The following is a 24,415-nucleotide window of genomic DNA, read 5'->3' on the forward strand; positions in this document are numbered from 1 at the left end:
AGGGGGGACCGCCCCTCAAGAAAAATTTCTGACTTCGCAAAAAAGTTTTTATTTTTTTTTTCCTCTCAAAACTCTTTCTCTCACTCTTCTCTGTGCTCTCAAAAATTGAAAGCACAGGATTTGATCAATATCTATTTGTTAAACATTAAAGGGGAGCATATTAATCCTTTTGATTTTTTTTTTAAATGGGATTTTTAAGTAATCTCATGTTAGAAATTGCAACTGGATAATTTGATTTTCTAATTGAATTTCTAACGTTGTATGCATCTTAGATTTATAATAAAATCATTAAAAGGAATTAATTTTTCAATCTCTGTTTGGGGTTTTTCGCCCTTCCTATCAGAAGCGGGGGGGGGGGGTTGAAAAAATAAATTAAAAAGCCGGAGTCTGACGTTTCAAAATCCTGGAGTCTGAGTCGGCTATTTTTCTTCTGACTCCGCAGCCCTGATTTTCATGTATGGTCTATTTTAGAACCAATTTTTGAAACCAATTATTGCTAAAGGTCTACTCTTCTTACTATTCGTTGTGCTTAGTTAATTTATTTGTTTTCAGTAAAACTATGTGGAAAATTGATTGTCCGTTTTTTTTTTTCCTTTTGCCGCACCTTGTATTAATTTATTTTGAATGTTTGTACATTTGTTGATATCAAATTCTCATGTTTTCTAAGTGAGTAAATCAGACAAGGAAAGAACTTATAATTGCTCGACATTTATTTTGAGATACACACAACCTCTTAACACAATTCATTACGTACATTACATAAAAGCTCGTTCTACAAAATGCTTGGAATCTTGATTCAGAAAACATGCATAAAAACAAACCATTTGTCTTGCTTCAAAACACCAATATGATTTCACTTAATTCAACCATTTTTGTCACATTGTTTCACTTTTTTGCTTGTAAAAATTACATTTTAGCTCGAAGAAATAAGATCATTTCATTCTCAGTAAAATATTGCACTTATAGCATCGATTTCAAAATCGATAAAATTCAAAATAAAAAGGTTAGGGCAAATTCGTGTTTGAAAGTACATTTCAAGTGTTAAATAATGGAATTTATTAGAAATTGCAATCGAGTGTTTTCAGTAATGTCAACTATTGTTTCCATTTCTTCATAAAGATAACTATGTATTGTGATGGTTAAATTTGAACTTTTTATAAACTTATTCAATAAGAAAATATTTTATTTATTTAAATTATCTAGAAATAACTGTTTCAGAAGGAACATTTCTGATTATTTCAAAATCACAGTTTAAAGAATAAGTTATTTAATTGAATTCATGTTTGTTTTTACTCGAGAACATTAAATTTTCTTTCTTTTGAAAATTGGAATATTTTTTATATTATCCGATCTTGTGTGTAAAGGAAGCATTTTTTTTTTAATTTTAAGGACCATTAAAGGTACTAGTCAAAAGAATTATACGAGGTCATATTATCATATTTAAGTAAGTAGTTAAGTAATTATAGCTGTACTTCAGTTTAAAAGTATCGTAACTAATATTGAACTTATGTGACATGGATTTTGATTCAAACAGCTTTCCAATATGTTTTAACACTCGAATCAAAAACTACATGAAACTGTATAAGTTACTTCTAGTTCTTGTATGCTAGCGAAAGAAAATCGTAAAAAAATTGTTTCAAAATAGTAGATGAGCATTTTTATATTTATCGGCTATTTATAGCTCTAAAGTACAAATACAGTCGAATCTCGCTATCATGACACCTTTGGGACTGTCAACAAAGTGTCGTCATAGCCGGAGGGACGTCATAACCGGAATAGTTTAAAAAAAATCATAATTAAACATTAGTTAACCATAAAATTAGATTTAATGAAGAAATTAATACTGTTTATGTTTTTAATTAGATTTAACTAATGTAAATTCGAATTATTGGTGAATGTAACAAAAATTATTCAAATATATATATATATATATATATATATATATATATATATATATATATATATATATATATATACCCCTTCACTTATTATTATTTTTTCTTTTTTTTTTCTTTTCTACAATACTTTCCAATAAAATGTTTAATAAATTTTTGAATAACATTTGTCACACTCCTTCCACGAAATTACCAGCAAGAAAGAAACCAATTCAAAGCTCTTCACTTTTGTCCGCAATTTGACTAGATTTTGACGGCTAAGCCTCACCTTTCGAAGGTGAAAAAACCCTGTCTAACATTTTGATCCACTTTAAGAGTTGTGTGTCCCTTTTCAATCTAATGAGGAGCCCCTTATCTCTTTTTGTCTCATGGGAGAAGTTTGTTGTGACCACATTGCCACCTATAGCTTAACGTAGCTATGGTCTTTTTCTTGCTGTTTCCCTTGTATAGTATTACAATCCACCTGCTTTGAATTCCTTTCTATTGTCCTCTTGTCAAATTCTGAAACCTGTACCTTTCAGAACTTATCTACTCGCCCCCCACCATTCTGGAGGTGTCATGCCTGGTCAAATCTCTTGCCAGAGTCCAAAGTTCCTACAACAAACATTTCCAGATGTCTTCATTATTTTATTGAATATTTTTATTAATTGCAAAGAAATATTCAATCCAGTCAGCGCAGCTCAAAGCGTCGTCATAACCGGAGTTGCACGAAAAGAACTGTCGCAATATCCGGAGCCTCTTAACATTAAAATCATATGGCATAAGTTCGGAACTTTGAAAAAATGACGTGACATCCGGAGTGTCATGAAATCCGGGTGTGGCGATAACGAAGTTTGACTGTACTTATAATTAAGACATCGCTATCATTGTTAAAATTCAGTTGTCCATCAAATTTTCGTTAAAAAATAGTTTGTGGCAATAGAATCACACTGAAATCAATATAGCTGTCGTTTTGACTACTACAATTATTACTAATGATAAATTTCGAAAAACTTAGTATGCGATTATCAATTAGTATTAGAGATTACCGAAATAAAAAGATAGAAATATATATATTCATTTATATTCAAATGATTATAGTTTCAATCTTCACATTCTATAAGATAGTCCCATTCGGATAAGACAGTTTCTTTCTATTTTGAACATTAAATCAAGTGTACAGTTAGATAAAATAACATATGGCTGTGAGTTAAATGATTTTCAAAACAAACTTTTGCAATGTTCAGAAATTAACTGATCGTAGAATATTGAAACAATGGACAGATTTTATATAAGAGTTTTAAAAAGTAAGTAAAATATTTCATTAACAAAATTGAAAAAATAAAAACTCGGGATTTTCTTTTTCCCCTAGGTTTATAACTGCAATGTATTTTATAAATTGAACATTTCATAAGCATTTCAATTAAAATAGAACTTGACGAGTATTTCAGAACCAAAATTAAAAACACAATGAAGATTCCATTTCATTTAAACACGTCATAAAACAAAAATTTTGAGCACGCTAAAAAAGTACACATTTAACAAAGCAGCAGACATAAAACGTTTCATGGAATGTAAAAAAATTACTATTTACAATTCGTATGTACAAAAAATTATCACATAACAAAATACGAAGATTCCGAAAGTAATTAAATCTGATAAAGAGAGCTGGTCTACAGTTATTATCAAAATAGTAAAACATTTTCTTTCGCACCTTCCCTTTCACCTAATGTTTCATACAAGAACTCTAGCACATCCTATGAATTGCCCAAGAAACATTTCAAAATGGCAGTGCAATCGAATGATTAGAACTCCTTCGTTTTGTACTTAAACCTTAATCAGTAAACACTTTTACGCAGTTTCGTAGTTTTAAAACATTTAAAAACTCGACTTGAGTTACATAAATAAAACTCATTAGCTTAAAAATCAGGGCTGTCACTAATATTTCCAACATCTTCCACATCCCAACCCATGTTTAAGTATTCCCTAAACATTTTCTGGGCCTTTTTCAATGCTTTTGGAAATTTGTGTTTTCTCACCAATTTGTCGAAATAAATTCCTAACTCGTTAAAATCAAGCTTTCGTCTGAAAATTTCTTCTCTATGCTGTTCAATCAACTCTACACACAGGAATAGTAGGAAGGGGTTTCCGTCGCCTAGGACATGTGGTGGAGGTAGCATTTCTTTTTTTCTATCAAAATACTCATTTACTTCTTCGTACTGTCTGCCGGCCATAGAGTCCAGAAAATCGTCATACGATTCGTAATCGTCGGTGCTGGAATCGTAATCATGCTCTACAGTAGATGCTTCTTTCGAATCGCCGTCAGACGAGTATCCATCGCTTTCGTCATCCTTTTGTAAGCAACCTTCTTCGTCACTGGAAACTCCTTCCGACAGTGTACCGTAATTTGAATCGTTACTTCCATGACGATGTCGGTTGCTAGAACTGTTGACAACGGGTTCTTCGCCATCTTTGCCACCAACTGCACATTCTGTTATCTGAAAGCGACGTCCATTCAGCCAGTTGTTCAACTGAATCTCGTTGACAGTGTTGGAATAGCACCATTGAGTACGTAAGTATTCGTGAGCATCAAACACGACGACGTCCATCACTTGCTGCTGTTCTGAAAAAACTTCCCCGCAAGCATAACTCATGCACAGATCTGTTGCTATTGCTGGTTTTTTGGGTATACGGATATCAAGGTCTGATCCAGAAGCGTTCCTGTTAAGTCTTCCAAGTTTCCCGGTGATGTATTTACGATATTTCTTTTGCTTGTAATGTACTGGTAGTTTGATTTCTCCCTCCGTGATACTTCCTGACGAGTCCATGTTCCTTGCAATGGATTCCCGTCGAACCCTCATTGCCCATTTCTTGAGAGCTTTAGCAGTGGGGTTACTGGACATCGACTGCGAAAGAGAATGGCCATCATGAGACGTCCCGAAATGATCCTCTGCAAACTTCAAACGATCTTCCGACTTTGTCCTGTCTTTAAAAGGACTGCAGATAGCAGCTGTTGGAAATTTCACTTCATACAACTCTATTTCTGTCTGAGGTGGTTTCGGTGGTAGAGATCCCCAAAGAACTTCTTTCATGCTAAGCATTTCCTGGTATGGGAATTCCCGTTTCAGATCAAGAAGCAACCATCGATAGCAGAATAGCAAGTCTAAAGCTCCTTCGTTTTTCAAATATGTATACAGCTCTTTATCATAGAATCTTATCATCCTCTGGAGATGCCGGAACTTCAGTTTCATCGAACGACCGTCCAATTTGAAGTTTGACTGAGTTCTTTTCATGAGACCGCAGAAGCAGATGTAGGCATGAGCTTCCTTTTTCATAACGTACAAGATCGGTGAGAGCAGGTCGCTCATGCCTTGACAGTAAGATACACTGGGGTGGTTAACAGCATATGTGGTGAGGATATTGAACAAAGCTTTCACGTTCTCGTTATCATCAGATCCTGCATAAAACTTTTCGGTGCGATCAGTCCTCCTCACGTCCTTTCGTACGAGGTTCGTAATGTCTTGCAATACATCTGGAATTTTGCCTAGGAGAAAAGACATTTCATTTAGTAAAACAGTTCTATTAAAAACCAAAATTATTTATTTTCAATCAAAAACGAGGCAATGAGAAGCAAATGGATGAAAGTGAACTTTTTTAAGCATTGAGTAAAACGCGTGCAAAGTGCAAATCCTAAGAAGGCTTTCATTGAAGAATTTTTCTAAATTATGCAGTATAGGAGACCCTAGCAGGACTACTTACACAAATACAGAACTTGCCTCAAAACAAATGAGAGTTTCTTTTACCATGCGTGCTAGCTATCTCCAAGGTTTTAATTTTGGCATTTGAATCCCTTTGCTTCTAGGTATTTCAAATATTTCTTTAAAATAACCAAGATGTAAAACGTTTAACAGAAATAATAGTTCAAGTTTTTTGTTTTCAAATCAAACACACCGGTCATTTGAAAGATGATATAGACAGGTCAATTATCGTTGCAAATAAATGTTTTAAACTGAAATATGAATATTGAGTAAGAAAAGAAACTAAAACCTTTTACAGCAGTGGTTTTCAAAATTTTATACTTGCGCTCCTCTTTTTTCATACAAAAAATTATTCTGCCCCTCATATTTTCATACTGAGCTAATTTCAAAATTCCTATCTTGGTGCTACAATTTGTATAATGGGTTGGAAAATAAATAGCATACTTTATATCAAGTAGTATACACTAAACACATTTAGTTAGTGATACATGTTATGATATATTAAATATGTCATTGTGGTTATATGCTTATAATTTTTCATAAAATTGATTTAATCTACCAACTAAAACACTAAGTTGCAGTCTTAGTCACTGTTAAGACACACGTGTCAAACTTGCAGCAATCTAAAACAAGCAGATGCAGCGGTAAACTTTATTGAAAAGCTTTAACGTCATCAAAGTCTGTGGCAGATTTACAGGTTTCTGGGGCCCCTTAGAGATGAAAAGAACTACGTAAAATATTTTTCATGAGCCTTTTGGAGTCTCCTTCGGAGCCTCTAAATCACAGGGGGTCCTTCGTAATTCGACAGTTTGCGAAATAGTGAGTCCGCCACTGATCCAAGCAACTAAATACTAAATATGAACTAGTAGTTTCTTTGGACATCTATGTCTTGTTAGTAGTCAAAAGACTTAAGCAGTTAATAAGACGTTCAGTGTGATTCTCGTACCGATCGAATTTCTTTCCCTGTCGTTTTCGACCAGTCACGTGGACGAAATTACATCCGATTCACCAATCGGATAAATTCATCACCAAATCGAATAGAAACTATATAGAAGTTAATCCGAGACGTACGAGAAATGAGCTAATTTATTTTCAAGGTGCTTACCTCTGTGTATTAAATGCTGCCATCGGTATCGCAGTCTGTAGTATTCTGCAGACTTGGAATTGAGATAGGTGTCTCTCTCCTCCTCTGTCATTCCGTGTGGAAAGACGTTGAGAAGATGCTTCCAAACGGTCGGTCGCATGGAGGGCTCCACTCCACCCTGGAAGACGGACATATGCAGCTCTCGGTGGTTCAGGATTCTTCCCTGCTTGTCCTGCAAGTTCTTGAATTCGATTTCGTCCAGGGGAAGCTTCTGGCGCTCATCACAGCTCGATTCTAAGCTCAGTGCACGCTGTACCCTTTGCATGGCACTTTCCATCTGGTCACAAAAAGCATTTTGTAAAGAAGGAGAATATTTGATAGCATAATTTCAGTAGCATAAACTAACCGAATTATCAAGACTTTCTAGATAGCTGAGCGAAAAAACAGAATTCAATATGTTAAAAATTTACATTTTTTCTTAGTATGCATATCTTTTATATTGGAAATGCTGCTCCAAATAAATAAAAGCTTGGCACATTTCATCTAGATGCCACATTGTCATTTTAATGTTAAATAACATTATTAACAACAATGTTGAGCTTTAGCTTTAAATCTGTACTACTTGAAAAATGAAGTAGTTCATATCTTTCATGTTTGTTGGAACTGAGGTTCAAGCCACGTATTATTAATCCACGCTAACGTTTATTCATTTTCAGAAAAACCCACACAAGCCAATCAAAAGTAATTAGCCTTTCTTCCTTTTTTTTTTTTTGTGATAAATATTCAAGATTAAGCAAAGTTATCGGAGGTGAGCTTTTTCACAAGTTACAATTCAACTATATTCAAAAACTTGCCAAGAGGGTACAGTCTCTTTCTGACGCTGGGAAAGTCACTGGTATAAGATGCCAACCTTACCTTAGTCCAAGATTACTTCAAATCTATTTGTATTTAGTTCTGTGATTAAATGAGCTCTTTTAAGAATTATGTGTAACAATATTAAGTTTTGTTTACAAAATTATCTATATTTTCATTTATGAATCAGCTTCATCTATCCCAACTAGCTTCAGTTTCAAATTTCGATTGTACTTTTCCATTGATCATCTATGGGAAGGGGGGGGGGCTTAGGTCACAATCAGTGTTCGAAAGGGGGAGTAGAGCCTGAAAGGTTGAGAACCCCTGATTAAGGCTGAGGAAAGTAACTTAACACCAAGTTCAACATCTGTTCGTATCCCATTTAATTTCCATCACAGTGCTTTTAATTCCGTTATAACGAAACTCCTGCTATAACAAACACTGTGTCCCTTGAATTTCGTTGTAGAGGGATTTTTTCGTACTCTTCTAAGGCTTAGGTATATTCTCCTCACTCCTCCAAAAAATGCCGAGGTCAAAAGAAATATATTTTTAATAATCTTAAGGCCCGAAGGATTTTATTTTTTCCTTTTTCGTCTTAACTTTGATCCATAATATAATTTTAACGTAGCACCAATAGTTTGAACTGCATGGACGATGCGATATAAAGCTGTCAAAACTTCTTGAGTGTCATCAGATTATATGAGATGAGATACTCAATAGTTTCCGTTAATGTTTGTTATACTCTGTGGATCGCAAGCAATTTACTATTTCTCATCGAACACGGAGACAACGTTTCATATTAATTTTCCTATTAATTTTCATTTTGGAAGTAAGAATTCGAACAAAGTTTTGTGATGGAGGAAATGTCACGGAGGAGAACAGAAGTGCACCCTGAAGGTCAACCTTGTCATTTCAGTGCATGTAGTTGTTCACTGCATAACGCACCTGCAGAATCAAGCAATTTCTCCCACTCAAAGAGTGCTTTATCAAATATTCGTCTGATTCCAAACACGATTATAGAAAGAATGCGTCGAAATTTCTTTACGCAAGTCTTTTATTCCACAGTATATGTTCATTTAAACATTTCTGGCGTACCAAGCGTCTTCTGCTATAAAATAAAACATTAGCTTAAAATACTTAGGCAAGGATTCTTAAGCTCTTAAGAGTTAATCCTTAGCTCATGCTTAGACAACTAAAGCTGCCGGAAAATTTCTTGACTTTGTAGTAGAGGAAAAAACAGAAAACGGAGTATAAATAGAGTGAAATTGGAAATATTTTAATTTAAGAGTTTCAGAAAAATTTCATTAGCTAAAAAATACCTACAGCTAAAATCACATCTCGAACTTTATCTAGAATCCCGTTACTGAACTTCAAAAGCAAATCTTAAAACTGTAATATTAATCCTTAAAAGTCCATGAAGATTATAGCTGCAACGTTTTTCTGTTAATACAGTTTAAGCAGACATATCAGTGCCTATGTGCATGAGAGCATGCGATAAGGGATAATGGTTGCGCTTATATTTGTGAAAAAATAAAAAGGTAAGGCAGCTTAATTGTATTTACTTAAACACTCCAATCATACATAAAACCTTATCCTGCGTAATTTGTGGTGCAGCAGCAATTGAAGAAGATACATTTTATATAGTCTAAAAAAAGAGAGATGAGATTTATTTAAGTAAACTTTGAGAAAATTAGCCTCACTCACATTGGGCTACAACGTCAACATAAATGTTCGTTTGAAGTAAATTGTGGCAAAACGTGATAGTATGCGACTTTTCCTGGGTTATGCAGTCGATGACGGGTAAAAAAAAGTTAAATGCATGGTGTAAATGTTAATTACTTGAAGTGTAACGCTATTCTAAATTTATAGCAAAGTTGTAGGTTGAAAATACTAGTAATTACAGTGAGATCTCTCATAAAAAACATTCTTCAAATAGTCATCTCTCAACTGGTGGCTAGAAATGCAGAAATACCATACTTCTACGTATTAACACTTCTCTGATATAGACAGACTTTTTAATTCTATTTAGTCAACGCAAATCAATAGATTTTTTGGTGTCTGTTTATTCACAAAAAGGTTTCTATAAAGCTTACATAAAACCTTATTTCACGTCCCCCCTCTCCAAATGAAACAATGCTTCACATGTTCATGAGTTAATTGAAAAGGTTACATTCGAAATCTAATAGAAGAGGTAAAATAGAATGTATGCAAAAATCAACAACTTTAGAAACTTCGTGTCTATAAAAGCAATCTGGTGGTTATGAAGTTGGTTATGAAGTTGTGTAAAGGTCGTTTCACAGTGTTTGTCCAAATGTCGAGTCCACAATATGACACTTTTTTCTTCCTTAACTCTTTAATTTACTGTTTGATTAGCATATTGTTACATTTTGAGTTTATATGTTGTTAGGATTAACTCATGTGAACAAAATTGGGTGCTAATCAAACAGTTCATTAAATAGTTATGGCAAAAAGAGTGTGATATTGCAGACTCTACATTTGGACAAAATACTGGGAAATTGCCCGTAAGCGAGCTAAAAGAATGCAAGGACGGTCTTTTCAATTACCTGGCTGATGATGGAACCTGCTAGACTCCTCCTTTCTTCCGAACATCGTGAAGATTCTAATTCCATGGGAGGGATGTCTGCTGGACAAATGATGTCCCACTCTTCCAAAGCTGGAAAAAATTGTTACAGATTATTTTAAGTGGTAATTCAAATTAAAACAAATGAAGTTTAAAAGCTTAGTAGGGTGTAATTCATACTTGAAAACAATCAAAGTTAAATTTTAATCAAGAAATTTTAACAGAATGTCATAATAGAGCATTCATTAATAGAAATGCATCACTCAAATTCATTACCGGACGGAAGCCAAATTTTTTAAAAGCTTCTTTAGGTAACTTTAAAAAGAAACAAAGACGAAAAGAAGACAATCGCCCCTTCCTTTTTTTTAGCCTATTTTCCTGTAAAAGTAAAATGAAGAAAAAAGCATAAAAATACCGCTAAAAAAGTCAAAAATAAAAAAAATCATTAAATATCGATAAATTAAATTGAAAAGTAGGGTTGGGAGAATGTGTGTCTCTGCGTCTGCTTCCCCTTCTAACTTTTGAGCAACTAGTCCATTTTGAGCAATTTTTTTTTTTTTTTTTGATCAAAAGACCTCGGCAAAGAAATCTCATTCCCATATTTTACTTTTTGATTTGAACATTTTTTCTTTCAATTTTTAAGAGTTCAAAAAACAAAAAGTAAATAAATAAACTTAACATTGGCGTCTAAGGGGAAATTACGAGCAGACAAAGATCCTGAATTTAAAGGTGGATTTACTTCAAACAAACTTTGTTCAAAAAAGCTTTTGATGTAGAAGATACACAGAAAAAATATTATTTTTTTATTTAGCTATTTCAAGGGTATTTTTGAACAATTCATAAAATTTTAGCATTGATGCCTACGGTGAAATGAACCGAAATATTGAAAAAAAAAAAAATGTGCAGATTCTGAATACGTTCCCAATTTTTAGTTTCAAGAAATAGGAAAACATTTATGAATAAAAATTTAAATACCAGAAATGGGCTGCATCGTTTAAAAGCTGCTTGTGCTTAATTAGTTAATTTAGTTTTTACATATCTGTTTCATCAGGTGAGAAATGCATATATTTTGTTTTTAGAAATCAGCGTTAAAAAGATGTGTGACATAATTTGCAGTCTAAGCTAATTAAGAGAATATTGATCAGATACTAGAAAGGGTTGGTACAAAGGGAAAATAGGCTTGTTTAGTCCTAAACGGTACTTGTTCAACTTAATGTTAGCTATTTTGCTTGTCAAATCGACAACTCCTCAAAATAAACAGATAGAGAAAACGACCAGTGCATCGCACAACACACGCATTAGCTTTAAGGGGAAAAATGTTTCTCTAAATACAAAATCATTTTTTCATCGATCAGAACAATGGCGTTTCCGATTCTGTAATATTTCTAAATTCTGTACCCCAGAGTCAGAAGGACGTAAGTCACATGACAATTTTACAGGAGAGAGGAAAAACTTTTTTCTGGCGCATGCAAAGGATGAGACTCGCGCTCTTTTAACCCCAGTAAAAAATTGAAAAGGATTTTTTTTAAAGAATTACGTTCACATGGCTCGATGCGGAAAATAGTCTTCTACATACAATCTCTACATAGTATAAAATTAAGTCTCCAAAAAGCGTTTGTTTGTTTAAACGTGCAGAACTCGAGAACTACCCGGCCGACTTCGCTGACATTTTCAGTTTATTTCTTTCAGCACCTGAAAGGTTTGCAGACCAGTTTGAAAACAATTCGACAATTCTTTTATTCCAAATTAGGCCCAATTTTCACATAAATTCCCGAATATGGGGATGAAAAATTACTTGCACATATATTACATATCGTTTGTAAGGGTAGAAGTTTCAGCGTTCTACGCAATTTTTTCCAATGCCCTAACTTTATTACGCCTGTAGTTATTTGCGTTTTTAGCTCGAATTTGTTTAGGCTTAGCTGAAATTTAGGCACTACTTCCTTCATTAAGTAAATCAATAAAAAGTGAAGGAATTGTCCCACAGCTTTCTTTTCGACGCCATTGGAAAAAGTGACCTTTTTTTACTCCAGATCTAACTCGACCTTTGGTCGAAAAAGTAAGCTTCTAACTCCAAAGGAAAAAAGTTACAAGACTTTTTAAATCAAGTTCAAAAAATCTCATTTCCATTCAAGTTAACCATTTTATTTTCGCGTTTCCATGGTAACGCTTTTTGAATCCTTTGTATCTTTCACACTTTAATTCCCTAAAGTTATTTTATTTAATGTTTTCCATGGTCACGATTTTTAAATCTATCTTTTCCATTTTAATTTCTCAAAAGTATTTTAATACTGTTATTGTTTTGAAGGGAAGTTTTGTATGATTTTTTTTTTAACCTGTTTGTTGAGCGTAAGTCACTTGACACAATTTTTATTTTCATGGTAGACCGGGCAAAGTCAGGCAACGCAGCTAGTGTACTAATAGACGGAAAATTTTTGGACTTACTTCAGTCTGGCTCTGAGGTACAGAAATTAGGTTGTCCATAATTTCCTCAGTAATCGAATTACTTTTTTCCCTCTTTACACTGAATTACTAATTTTAATCTTACATTCAAATCCAAGACTAACTTGTTTTTCCTATGAAGCATACTCATCGTTTTGTGGATGATTTAACATTCAAGACATTTGAAAGGAAAATCGTTTCAACAGAAAGTAAACTTCACTATTTACCAGAGTTTTAGAAAAATCCAAGTTTGGAATTTCAAGACATCATGTCCGTCCTTTTGCGACCAACCGTTCCTTCAATTGTGACTAAGTTAAAGGGCGTCTGACTTTCTGCGACAGCTGAGCGCACAACTTCCCCCTCATTCTGTACGAAAGACGTCAATGTGACGTAAAATCTTTGCTTACATCCTATCTCTGATGAAAACAGACCAAACGTTTAAATTAGTGCATTCTTTCTCCGATCTAAACATCGAGTCTTCAGTAATGTAAAATTTTGTTGAAAAAATTAAGCTGTTTGAATAGCAAACAGACCCACCCCCCTCCACTCTTTTGTTGGATTAAAAGAGCAAAATGTGTTTGAATTTTAAATAATTTCAAAAGCAAGTTTTTCGTAGTTATCTACAAAAAACATGATGTTAGTAGTCATGCGGTTAAAGACTCAGAGGCCGACAGAGCAGAAGGGGAAGTATTAATGACTCTTGGTAATTTTTCTGCCTGTTTCGTTTACAACAAAAGCGGAAGAGAGAAATATAATTTTTTAAAATTAAATTACTTTTTTTCTCGGCTGAACTACAGTTCTAATATTTGATTAACTAGCTTTAAAAATTTAAATCTTTCGAAAAAAAGTAATTACATAAAAATTTCTTAGTTAAGAATCTTGCGCCTACTGGACAAAAAATGAAACGATAACTTTGACTATAAAGTTATTTTTTGTGGCAAAGGAAGATAAGGGCACGCAGATTTGGTACACTGAAACATAAAACTTCTATTTAAGTTTAATCAAACAAATGCTCCTTTTTTTTTTTTGGGGGGGGGGGGTCATAGTATACATGTAAATTATTTTCGTGGAAAAATGCGGTTCTTGTTTTTAAGCTATCTATAAGAGTAAATAGTCTTAATACTTGTCTGCATACCAAAATCAGTTTTCTGGCTTTGACTGGGGCTCACTAAAATAAAACTGACTAGTTTTATAATGGAAATTGGAAATTTTGCTTCGAATAACTGAAGTTATCAATGAGTTATTGTCGAAGTTAAATGCAAGTAGAAACAGATTTTTTATTTTTTAATCAGGACTCTGAAGAAAAAAAAAGCACCGATTCGTCTTTATAATTCTTGGTTATTTAACACCACTTAGCACTTTATGAAAGAATCTGACAAAACAAAACATTCACAAGAACAACGTGAAATATAACTTCAACGATATCTTTAGACTGAAGCACTTTTTGCGAGGGCTTTGAAATTCTAATCTGCAGTTTTTTTTAAATTTTTGCCAAAAACAATGAAAAATAATAGTAATTATAAAGTTGAAATACTTCTGCTTTTTAATTGTTGCCAAAATCAATGAAAAATATTAGCAATTATAAATTTATTTTAGTTAATAAATTTAAAAAATCAATTTCACAAGTAATGTTTTTTATATATATATATATATATTCAAGTCAAGCCAGTTTAAAAGCGTAATCTACACTGCTTAGGTTCAGCTTGGAAATTAGTTTGCTAACTTTTATTAACCTTATAATTACTTTTATTTTCCATTGTTTTTGGTGGCAATTAAAAAGCGGATTTCGAGTATTGTTTAGTTTTCTCGTTGTTTATAAACCATTTTCTTCCTTAAAATATACGATTTTGTTCCGAACATGCGTGAATCAATAGCAGAAAGAACAAGAGCGTGGCGCCCGAGAAATGCTGCAGGGGAGGTGACAATTCAAAATGTAAAAAAAAAAAAAAAAAGATAAAAGCTTCATTTGTATCGCATCTTTATGACACTTTTTTTTTTTTTCATTTTCTTTTCTGGTGTGTTTGCTTTAACCTACACAACATGTCCGCCTCATAAGGTGAACAACAGCACAGAAACAAAAAAACATGAAATTAAGTAATGAAATAACATTAAATAATTACTTTTATCTATGGGAAGTGACTCGATAGCCAGCGATAAGTATGGTTTAGAAGCTTCAAAGATGGCACCATCCAAATCCCAGTCTGAGGTCAGCGGAACGTATTCTTTGTCTTTCTTAAAACTGATTGTAAATTCCCTGAAAACAGAAAGTTATTTATGCAAAGATTCATACTTATAAAAGCTTCATAGGTCATAGAAAAGTAATTGGATCTGTGTGTCCCTTTATGACTTTAAAGTTTTCTATAAAATACTTCTATTAAAAACTAATACTGTGACCTAGAAGAACAATCGTTAGAATTCTTACACGTACAAACTTAAGATTTTTTTTTCTCGAAAATATTCAATAATCCTTTTTGAATTAATCCTTTATCAAAATCACATTAATCCCTTTTGAAGGACCGGGGGGCAAAAGTGCCTCTAAATTAAAAATTTATTTTAGAAACTATTGAATATATATCAAATTACATTTTGTTCTTGTTATTAAAGCATCAAAATCTTAATATCAGTGGAAAGAAAAAAAAAGATAGTTCTAAAAGTGCACTGCACACTTAAACCGTGAGATGGATAGAGACCGCATTAAAAAAAAAAACAATCTCTGAAACTTTCACGAGTGAGTGTAAAAAATAGTTTCGAAACACAATTTAAACATTTTTTCTGTGTGGTGGATAAGAATCGCATAAAAAAAACATCTCACGTAGAAAATAACTCGAAATCTTACACTCTAACAAGGAATTGCTTCTTTAAACGAATTCAAGAGACGCGGTAACTACTTTAAATATCTCCAAACCTTTAATAATTGATTTTCAAATACACGTGCGAACATTTAGAAATTTTATTGCATGTCTTCTTATTTTCCATATACGAAAATTTTCAAAACGTATAGACTTGATCCTTCCTAGTCTGACAACACGATAACTTTCTTGTGGTAAACTGCTTTAAAAACACTTTCGTCACTTAAATTTCTATATCGCACTCGTTTTATAAAAATAGATATAACTTCGCCAATTGTGGCCTTTTTGATTGAAATTTTCATATGCCACACACACACACACAAAAAAAAAAAAAAACCCCGCATAAAAACAGGTTTGGGTATTTTTATTTTGAAAAACATCGTATTCATACTGTCACGCTTTTGTTTTATTCAAGATTTCTTGTTAATTATCCAAATACTTCTGAGATGAATAATAAACTAACCAAATTTTGGAAAATATTTTTAGTTTGCGTCTCTAATGGACCATATAGACAGCTTGGTCGCCGAGCCCTCCTTCCCCCATAAAACTCAAACTACTCTGATGCCCGTCCGGGCTGCCCAAAGGGCCGGATCCCTAGTTTCTGGCTAGGCTGACATGACACTGGCATGGCTGCGTCACCCTTGCATTAGACACATCTCCAAGCAATTTGCACAAAATCTACCAATTTTCACAGGACTTGACATATGTTATTTAGTATCTTTACGGATGAAAAATGTCCACTCTCTTACGCAAACCTTATTGTCTTTATAGAGTAAAAATGTGATAGCTTTCACGAGGCAAAATTTTGAGAAGAAGGTTTGACCTCAAGTGATGTTACACCTAATTAGATGAACACACAGGTAATGCTAACAATTCTACTTTATGTAAATAAAGGACTGTCACTAGGTTGAAGTAGCAATTGTAATATTTCACTGCTTATCCTTGTTAGCATGACAGTTTCAAGATTTAAACGATATAAAGTTTATTTCGCATTTTGTTTCTAGAAATAAATATGTTAACTACTTAAAAAGACTCATTAACTAGTTGAGTCATGCAGTATCAAGAAAAAGTAAATGGAAATTATTCCGTAACTTGAGGACAATGACATCAACTTCAAATAGATATGTTTGTCAAATTGAAGATAGACTCGTTTTCTGGATGAATTTATCACAACTCAGAGAAACTTATGGAAATCAACCAGCTGTTAATACACACATAAGCTAGCCTTCAGCTTCACGACTTACACTGAAAATAAACCACAACACGTCGCATTGCCGAGTTTCCTGAAACCTGTGCAAATGGGGCTGCGAGTTTTTATTGTAGAATGAATCAACTGCCACATGCCCCAGGTGCTGAAGGGAAAATTATATTGCTCAATGATTATGAAGAAGCCTTGCGTGGTATTTACCGCCGCAACATTAAAAGTCCGCCATTTTCCTTGTATCTATTTTCTCTTGTACATCCACACCAGGAGGGAATACATGTCAGTCTAAATTACTGTTGCCAAACAAACATCCGAATGATTTTTCTCTAACAAAAAGGAAAGGTTTTGTGAAATAATTTAGAGTTTTCAAATCTTCCTCTTCGATTAATGCATCTAGAATTTAACTTTCCAGCCGTGAAGTTAAATTTCAATATAATAATTTAGGATTTTTATTTAGTAAAGTTTTATTACTATGTATTTGTTCAAATTTACGTACTTTGATTTATTTTCATTTTTAGTAGAATATTTAATTTTTTCCAAAATATTAAAAAATAACCACGTTTTTTTTTTTTTTTTTCCAATTTTACTTTGAAGAAATGCATATTGCCAAATATATTTTAAGTTTCCTTGCCACTGCTGTTAATTACGGAATATTTGATAAAAGAACTCCTAAGCTACAAACTTATTTTTTTTCTTATTCGAAATTTTTTTTTTCTTACGTGGAAAAAAATAAGCACAGATAATATGAATAACATTTATCTTCCATTTACGAACGAATTTTTACCAACAAACATAGGACATCGCTTTATAATTACCAGAAACACAAGAATTAGTGCCGATCTTTCTTCAAAGGAAGAAAAGAATTTGCGTAGCAATTCATACTTTAGGAATTGTTAAAGTTCAACCGGACATTATTTTATTTAATAACGAGAAATATTTGGAACCATTAAGCTTATGATTTTTTTTTCCGAGCTCTTTTCTATATACTCAAGTTTTTTTTTTTTTTTTTGTTCTGAGAAAAGTAGAATTTTTTTTAAGAGGAGGGGAAGGGGTCTACATTACCTTCTTTTAAATAAGTTCATAAAACAGCTTCATAAATACAGTTGCAATCTTTACTGTAAAACTATGAAATTCCGTCAAATGCTACTCTTTTAAAAATTAGAGCACAAACATTAGGTTGGATTGAGAAAAGGCTTTAAAAATGAATTTTAATGGTGTAGGTAGTTGAGGGTTTATTTTGCATCACTTATAAGCATCACTGAAATATCTTTTTAAAGTTACCACAATCAGAATAATTGATAAACACTAACTTACCCTTCAATTTTGAATATGCGAGCCAATGTATTTCTTAATGAGTTATAATTTATAGCCTGAGGGTCCAGATTAAAAGTTTCGCAGGTGGTTCTCTTTTGTCCAGCATCATTCTAGGAGAAAGAAAAGGAGAAAACATAAATACAGAACTAGGTTAAGCAAAGTATTACTGGCGTTTTTGTTTAAATTTACATTGACTTGTATTGAACAAGCACATAATAGTGCCTAAAATATCTGTAAGTAGTAATTACTCCGAAGGTGATCATTTTTACATCAAGAATTCAATCCATTGAAGATATCCCCAGTGGTAGTTTCACTGAAGCACAACGGACGTCATTTTCAAAACCGACTCTTATTGAACAAGTTCATAACAGCGTTTTAAATATCTGTAAGTAGTAATTGCTCCAAAGGGGATATAATTTTCTATAAAGAATTTAAGCCATTGAAGATATCTTAAGTGGTAGGTTTACTAAACCACAGCGGACATCATTTTCAAGAATGACTCTTATTGAACAAGTTCGTAATAGTGTCACAAATATCTGCAAGTAGTAATTGCTCCGAAAATTACATAACTTTTACATTGAGAGTTCAATTCCTTTAACTTACACCAGTGGTAAGTTCACTGAAAGTAAAACAGACGTCATTTTCAAAACTGAATCTTATTGATCAAACTCATGATGATGCCTTAAATATCTCATTTCGTTTTTCTTATTTAGTAAATTCTAAAAATCTACAAAAACCAGGATCGACGAGAGGCCATATCAGCCTAGCTGGAAACTAGGGCCCGGGCTCAGAATCGGATTAGTATAAATGTTATAAGTTTTATGGGGGGAAGGGGGCACGGCATAGGTGGCTGGTGCGCCAAAAAAGTGGTAGGATCAAAGGAGGTGCAGGGGTGGAGGGCAAGTTAGGTGAATGGCGTCCTTAAAGCTATTTTTTTTAAAAACTGGGCAGTTGAGTTTTAACTTCATTATTAATGACATTTTGTACAACAAAAGGGACACGGTCTCAAAAATCAATACTGCTGGCTGGCCTCAGTAGATTCCCTCCTTCCAGTTCAAAGCTTCAATTTAATTTTTATCAAAGGATAACATGGAAAAGTATAACACTCACAAACTTATTAAGTCAGTTCTTCCTTCTTTAAACACGTGAACTGATCGGTACTATCATTTTTCTATCGACCTTTATTTTTGAACTAAGAACAGTTCTTTTACTTTAATAGCGAGGGGATGGGGACAGCCTATAGGGTCCGACGACCAAACTGACAAGAAGTCCGATTTGGCTCTCGGCAGCTCGAATAGAAACTAGTAATAAAAATTATAAAATGAGATATTTTCGTCCAAAAACATAAGTATGACCAAAATAGCAAAAAAACATTTTTACACCATATGATCTTAAGTGTTGAAATGCCGTGAGATTCTACCGAGTATCCTCCACACTATATTACACGGCAAATTTTCTGTTGCCTCTTCCAATTCCAATGCCCTTCCTCATGAAGAAGGGGAGCAATTCCATCTACTGCGGAAAATCATCGGCATCATTAATTTCCTTTACTTGTAAATCTGCCCAGCCAACACACGAGAGTTTATCACGGAGGTAAAAGCATAAGTTGAGATGAAAACTATTTCTGATATTTCTAATTTTGGATTGATGTAATCGGTACTAGAAATTGTATCTTGACGTCAGTAAATGAGTTGTAAACCAGCGTCTTTAAATGGCAATGAATTTAACTATCACTAATGCATCAAACAGATAAGAAAAATGAGATATTAAATTGCGTAATGTTATCACCTTTCCTTTCAGGTTAAAGAACTATCGTGATAAAACTGTGGCCCCTCAGTTTTTGTTCGGAGGATTTTTGACGATCATCTTGATCTTGTAGCAGTATTTGTACGTCTTGTGAAATACATGGACTTTGAAGCTTCTCAAAGCAAAAGTTCTATGTTGGCGACTTTTTCCCTATTTTTTTTTTTTTTTTTTTTTTTTTTGCTCTGTGGCTTAAAATTAAAAAAACAGGCTTTCCGAAAACAGTTTTACAAAAAAGGCTCTCCAAAAGCAAAGTTTTCTGCATCAAGGTGTCCGGACACTTTTCGGAACCCTTTTTCAGAAAAACTGTGTTTAGGGACATTACCTTTTCTAATGAAGTTTTACTCAAAATAAATATTTAACTAGCATTTTAAAATGCTCTTCCACAATTTTTAATAAAACTTGTAAATATTAGTTGCATGTTTATGACAATTTTGAAAAATTCCAAAAATGATATGAATACATTTTAAAACGAATTTGATTAAAATTACCGCTAAAAATAACTTATTGATTCTCATCTAAGGCATATACCAAAAATTTTAATGATATGCTGGAAATAAAAAATTTCAGAGCTAACTAAAACCTTTTTCTTGTTAAGATTTTCGGCAAATTTATTACGCACGTATTTTAAAAACAGACCAGAACTACTAAAATATTGCCGTTATGATACATTTTGGTATATTCCCTAGCTAACAGAACAGAGAAAAAGTCGGCAAAGCTTCAGAAAAATCCGATTAAAATATTTTGAGTTATCATTTTTGAAGTAAGCAAATTTAACATAAAATTCATCTCGAGAAAACTGCATTTAATTTTTCAGCTTTTTGCCATAGGTTATGCACATACACAAGCCAATAACTAGCTGCTAATGAACGTACAAGTGAAAAGTGACCAGTTTTGTAAATCTAAAGGAATGATTAATCCAATAAATTCATAAAATGAATTTGTAAAATTGTCAAGACCAGTCATTTCAACGTGTTCGAACAACTTAAAAATTATATAAAACTATTTTTTACTCAGTTAAGTAGGTGCAATAATATTAACAAATAAAATGTAACCATTCCCTATTATGAACAGATAAGACTACATAAATATGTATCGTAAATATAATTTAAAAACTTATGTTGAGACAAAGATGTCCACAATTTTCCTTTCAGATGTTTAACCCTTAACTCGGAGGTAGGCGTTTCTCTTTTCTTTTCGTTAGTAGAGAAGTAGGTGTATATAACACAACATGTTTTTTGTGCACTTTACATAATTTGGCGATTAAAGCAGGAAAATGTTAATGTTTTTATTAGTCATTCAAAGACAACAAAAACAATAGCGTAAGTGATATGCAAATATATATAAAGTCATGAAGTCATCATCTTTATCTTCTTGAATAATAATAATAAAGCTGAAAGTCTGTATGTCTGGATATCTCTGTCACGCACATAGCGCCTGGACCGTTGTGCCGATTTTCATGAAATTTGACACAAAAATAGTTCGTAGCATGGGGTGAGCACCTCAAAGAGATTTTTGGGAAATTCGATTTTATTCTTTTTCTGTTTCAACGTTAAGCCCACTTTACCGAGCGAATTACCATAACATGCACGAGCAAATTACCACAACATGAACAATCAAATTACCACAACATGAACAAGCAAATTACCACAACATGGACAATCAAATTACCACAACATGGACAATCAAATTACTACAACATGGACAATCAAATTACCATAACATGGACAAGCAAATTACCACAACATGGACAATCAAATTAACATAACATGGACAAGCGAATTACCATAACATGGACAAGCAAATTACCATAGCAAATTGGCGAGAAATTCATCATCCATTATTTGTAAATATACAGGCGAACCAAATGATATTTTAACTTTCTACTACAGGCAAAGCCGTGCAGGTACCGCTAGTTGCAAATATTACAAAATGCTTGAATGTAAAAGGCTAATTCTTCGTGGATGTAAGATAACCCTTTGACTGGTGAGGTGTGTTAACAGTAAATTTTACGATATGTTCAAAATAAGAAACATTAAAAGTATATTCGTAAAATGCAATTTATTACTGATCAATTAAAAAACTGTTTCATATCAGAGCGCATGTACAGCAAATACACATAAAGAGTTTTATAATGTGATAACACTTATGATGTGCTCTTTTTAACCAATTATTTTAACATAAATATAGAAACTGCAATAGTTTTTAAATTGTTGAGCTTTTACTCATCAAATAACGTTAAATAGTATGACTACTTGTAACTATGAACCATTTTCAAGCGTCCTCCAGACATTTTTTATTATTTAAGATAATAGTTAACTAGGTTAAAACTCTTTCCCAACTTTTAGTTTTTCCCGATCCGTAGCAAAGTGCAGTTGATCATTTAATCGACGCGTGTTCGATAAAATAATAAAATGGGGTTGAGGTTTCACTATCGCCCTCCACCAATATGCAAAACATTTTTGAACGTATATCTAAGTTTCACACATTGTGTAATAGTTTTTATGAAAAAACCTAATCATGAACAAATAAGTAAAAAATGTTCGATAACTCGTTCATGCAATGGGAAGAATGAAAGCAATCTAGTTGATTACTGAACTTGACGATATTGGGTGAATTTTTATTAATTGGTTATAATTTGAAGTAATATATTCAGTGGCGTTGCTACGAGGGGCGGGGAGTGTCGCCCGTCTGGGGGGTGAAACCCAAAGTGGAATTGCAAGTTCGTGAAAAATATGAAGCTAAAATGCATTTTTTTAAGACTACAAATTTGAAAAATTTTCGGGTGTTTGATTCCCCCCGGAATCCTCACCTTTATTTGCTTTTTGTACATTAGCCCACTTAAAATTTCGTGATAAGACAAATGTAGTTGTTTCTGAAAATTGCATGAATTTCAAGTTTTCATGCTTGCATATTTTTTTTTCTTTTGCGTTTGTAGGAGGAGGGGGGGTGACACCACAAATTACCGCCCCGGTTGTCACTCATGCTATGTACGCCACTGATATATTCGCAACTCCAGAGCTCGAATACGCTACCTGGGGACATTAACAACACTAAAGAAAAAGGTAAAACATTGCATTCCACGTGTTTTCTTTGGGGTAAATTACAGGCTTCAGACAGTTTGTGATGTAACGTAATTTTAGAAGAATAGAAAAGAAAGCTTCCCACAAACACGATGAAAAATTACTGTCATTCACTAAGCGTCAAAGCAAGTTATAAGTTGCGCCGTGTGTTTGTTTTACCTTTTTCGTCCGCCATTAGACAGTGGCTGCAGCGCCCCCTATAGTTTATTGGAGTTGCGAATTACTTAATTACCTATCTCAACTATCGTAGAATAAATACAGTTAAGCCTCAAAAAAGGTAACTAGCATATAATAGGTCACATCCCTAAAGTCCCTGCTGACTGAGTCACTTGTCCTACTCAAGGATTTTTTTTTTTCTAATTTTTCTTATTTAGCCCTTTATCAGTAAATTTCTTCTTTCAGTAGAAGTGAATAACGACGTGATAACACAAGCAGAGGCTTTGAATGTTTTAAGGGGCCATTCATTAATTACGTTAGGACGATTTTGGCAGTTTTTGACCCCCCTACTCCCATGTAAGGGTTAGTAAGATTTTTCAAACCCCTCCCCCCTCAACTCAAACATAAGCTTCTATTTCGTTTTTCAAAATAATAAAATGTTGTTAGAAAAGCATCAGTTACACTAAAACTTCCAGTTGACGTTGATCAAAGATTTTTATTTTTCAAATATACGTATTCTATGATGCTATACTAAGTAAAAATAAAACATGCCATACATAGTACGATTTTTTTACTGCATTTTACACTATTCATTCTTTGTAAAACAAGTAACAAACAGCTCATCCTAATATGTTTTTTACCTTCTACACGGAAATTAAATATGATAACTGCCAAACCACTTGAACGCGCGATTTCCAGTATAAAATATCGACTTGGAAAATATTACGTATAAGGATGGGTATACACCCCCTTCGAAAATGAGGGTATGTAGAGATTTTTCAACCCCCCTCGGGACCCTTACGTAATTAATGAATGGCCCTTAAGACATTCTTCAGGAGCCATACGGGAACTGAAGCACAGGAGCCCAGTGGTAGCGCTTAGATAGAAAACGTTTACAAAAAAACTGAAACCAAAGTCGCGACAGACCTGTATATAGGATTATTTTAAGTGAGATAAGTAGCATTTTAGTTTCCTTGAGCTAAAGTATATTCAAATTTATTCGAAATAAAAATTTGAAAAAAGAAAGGAAAAAATTCATTATTTCTTATTAATTCCATTAATTTTATTTGGTTCAATCCAATTGAAAAATATATCCAAAAAAAAAAACTGATAGTTTTGTTCATATTAAATTTTACAAAGAATTAGTAATTTTTTTTTTTATAAACATACTTATTCATTACCAAATGTGTATAAATCAGTTATAAAGGTTCTCCGCTTACAATGTGACTTTCACGAAGTCCCAAAGAACTTGATATCGAGATCCGACTGTAGTTTCAGTACATCACTATTAAACTTTTATTAAAGTCTAATATATATTGAAAGGAATCAAGAACACCAAGACGTAAACTGCGTTATAACACGAAATCCTTTTATACCATAAAAAGCCATGACACATTTATACCCTTACTGATCAA

At 33.1% G+C, this 24,415-nt stretch overlaps 1 protein-coding gene across 3 annotated transcripts in view; it reads right to left on the reverse strand.

Moving 5' to 3' along the window:
* Positions 1-1,958: 1,958 nt before the first annotated feature.
* LOC129229451 (TBC1 domain family member 25-like) overlaps positions 1,959-24,415 on the reverse strand; it is a 62,789-nt gene continuing 40,332 nt past the window's right edge. For 2 of the 3 annotated variants that reach the window (XM_054863762.1, XM_054863763.1), the window contains exons 2-6: positions 17,959-18,068; positions 14,712-14,845; positions 10,133-10,242; positions 6,738-7,053; positions 1,959-5,418 (exon numbers count right to left, since the gene is read on the reverse strand). In XM_054863762.1, coding sequence (XP_054719737.1) covers positions 3,794-5,418; positions 6,738-7,053; positions 10,133-10,242; positions 14,712-14,845; positions 17,959-18,068 — 2,295 coding nt within the window. In that variant the 3' untranslated portion in view covers positions 1,959-3,793. Of the gene's footprint in view, positions 5,419-6,737; positions 7,054-10,132; positions 10,243-12,818; positions 12,918-14,711; positions 14,846-17,958; positions 18,069-24,415 lie in introns of those variants that run through there. The other variant, XM_054863764.1, reaches the window with a different exon arrangement.

The sequence above is a fragment of the Uloborus diversus genome, chromosome 9 (genome assembly GCF_026930045.1).
Source record: "Uloborus diversus isolate 005 chromosome 9, Udiv.v.3.1, whole genome shotgun sequence".
Classification (NCBI taxonomy): Eukaryota; Metazoa; Arthropoda; class Arachnida; order Araneae; family Uloboridae; genus Uloborus; species Uloborus diversus.